General features: G+C 36.0%; 1 protein-coding gene across 1 annotated transcript in view; it reads left to right on the top strand.

The window, feature by feature from the left end:
• Positions 1–1,198: 1,198 nt before the first annotated feature.
• Positions 1,199–2,501, top strand: part of cubn (cubilin (intrinsic factor-cobalamin receptor)) — a gene marked incomplete at its 3' end in the record, with an annotated part of 68,230 nt that continues 66,927 nt past the window's right edge. The window contains exons 1-2 of the mRNA XM_007543597.2: positions 1,199–1,379; positions 1,581–1,710. Coding sequence (XP_007543659.1) covers positions 1,282–1,379; positions 1,581–1,710 — 228 coding nt within the window. The remainder of the gene's footprint in view (positions 1,380–1,580; positions 1,711–2,501) is intronic.

Raw genomic sequence — 2,501 nt, 5'->3', positions numbered from 1 at the left:
AATTTGTCATTTCTCATTGAATTTGTCCTAATGAAGGGTTTTCATTAGTCTTGCTTGTGTAAGCTGAGAGTCACCAGGTGTCATTTGCAAGTCTCAGGACTAGAGTTAATGATCACCTAGAGCACATGTGTCAAACTCAAGGCTCCTGGGCCAAATCTGGCCCGCTATAGCTTTTTATGTGGCCCTCTAGATTCTAGGCTAAACATTTAGTGTGCTTAAATATTATGTTATCAATCAAATCAGTGCAGTTTTTTTTCATTTACTGCCAAATTATATCAATCAGTCCCTCCAGTTTCTTGAGAATTGTTATGGAAATTCACGTAAAATCAACAAATCCTTGCACCTTTTTGCACTAATATATAATTGGGGGTTATTGCAGATTTTCCTCAAAAATTGTCAAAAACTTTCTTACTTGTACTAAACACCTGCATCAGCCTTAATTGATGTCAGATTATAGTCCATGATCTATACAGCAAGTAATAAAAAGTCACATTTGCTGTCATAAATAAGAGCAAATATCGCAAATATTTCCAAATTAGTATCACAAACACTTTAATTTTTATTGCAAAACAATCACAAAAAGTGTGGCAAAATCCTGGAGGGACTGAAAAGATGTTCAATGTGATTTAATTTTAAGAATTCATTGATATTTTGTGAATTTGTGAACAGGTTTCATCAATACATTCTGGTACAATTGGCCCTTTGAGAGTATTCATCATCTTAATTTGGCCCAAAACTCATTGTTTTCCTAGAGGGAAACCCTATGGAGTTCATCAAATGTTGGCCACATAAAACAATTTATGAAGAACATTATATATTAATTTGTTTTAAAAATATCTACTCAAGTTGGGACAGAGAAATGTATATATTTTTGTACTGTTTCTAGTTGTTCATGACCTCACAGTTAATAATTATAAATAATTGAGCATTTACCATAATTGCATGTGATATCATTAGTTCTCCCATTGATGGACACAAAGTAATTACCATTTACACCTTAGTGAATTTATCCTTAGCAGTGATGTGAAATATCTGCTTATAATGATGTCAAAGTCACATGAAGCAGGTTACTCATTTCTAAAAATCATGTGAAAGACATTCTCACTCAATGATAAACCACAGTTAAACCATAATAAATGCATCATGGGTATAATGCTTTGGGAAACAGGTTTTTATGCTTTTGTTTTTAGGTCAAAGTCTTAAAAGTAAGTATTAGAGTGCTGAAGCACAGGATGCCTCAGTAAAGCTGTTCAGAGTCACCATCCAAGAAATCCCGTCTCGATGGCTGGGACACTGCAGCCTTCATGGCTGCTCCTCTGTCTTGTCTTTCTGTTGTATGGACTGCCGGGAGAGCCGATGGACAACTCACAACTGACACAGTAAGTTTGAATCGAAGAGATCAAAGAAAGATTTAAAGAGATTAAATAAAATATGTGAAAAACTTGTCTTTTTTTGGTTTCCTTGTTTTGCCTTATGCTAAATAATTAGGGTTTTGAAATCATGCAGATGATATCTGGAACAAGATTGGGTAAATTTGCACTTTACTGGATTGCTTTAAAATCTGAATGTTTGTTTTGTAGGCCTCGTATGCTATCAGAAAATGGTCACCTGGTGTTTAAAACCGGTGACAACAAAGAGATCCGCTTCGAGCCTTCATCATCAGGCCGGGTAAAAGTGGGCAACGAAGACCTCACACAGCTTCTAAGCCAGGTAAACTCAGGTTTCAGTTCATGTCTATGCATGCCAATGTCATCTGATACGGCAAATTTACTGTGGTTTTAAGTTGATAAAAGCTTCCATGCAGAGGCCATTTCACTGATGGCCAGGTTAGTTTTACTACCCTGTCGTGAGACAGGTTAGTTTTACCCTACTGATAATGTGTTGTTGTACGTTTCCTAACCCTTTTCTTGTGTTTTTTTTTTCAACACAAGAAAAAAAAACAGGTACTTATTGTTCCAAACAGAAAACTACAGAGATAAAAATGATATGACATATGTCATCAAAACGCTGAATTAAAGAGGACACATTATACTATCTTCTGGACATCACAAAGTTACAAATATTCTGAAGTTCACAGTTATAACACTGCAGCAGCCTCTTCACAGGTCTGTCCAACAAATCAATCCTCCAGCTGCAGCTGATCCAGAAGCTGCTGCTCGCATTCTCACTAAAACCAGGAAGTCAGATCACATAACACCAGTTTTAAAGTCCCTATACTGGCTCCCTCAGAGAAAAGACTTTAAAATACTGTTGTTAATTTATAAATCACTGAACGGTTTAGCATCACAATATATTAAAGATCTACTGTTGTATCAACCTTGCCGTCTGGATGAAGAAAAAAAAATATGAACACTGTATGCGCTGGATTTTTACCTTAGAATGGCCAACTCTCTGTTATTCCTCTTTCAATTTGATGCAGTAGGGGCTTCTACACTTCCCATATCTGTGTCCTCTGTCACTTTTATCAGCAGTTAAAACTGTTTAATCCGTTGTTAACATGT

Source organism: Poecilia formosa, unplaced genomic scaffold (assembly GCF_000485575.1).
Source record: "Poecilia formosa unplaced genomic scaffold, Poecilia_formosa-5.1.2 Scaffold857, whole genome shotgun sequence".
NCBI classification, from domain to species: domain Eukaryota; kingdom Metazoa; phylum Chordata; class Actinopteri; order Cyprinodontiformes; family Poeciliidae; genus Poecilia; species Poecilia formosa.
Note: the sequence above shows the minus strand (reverse complement) of the source record. Positions and strands in the feature narration are given on the sequence as shown.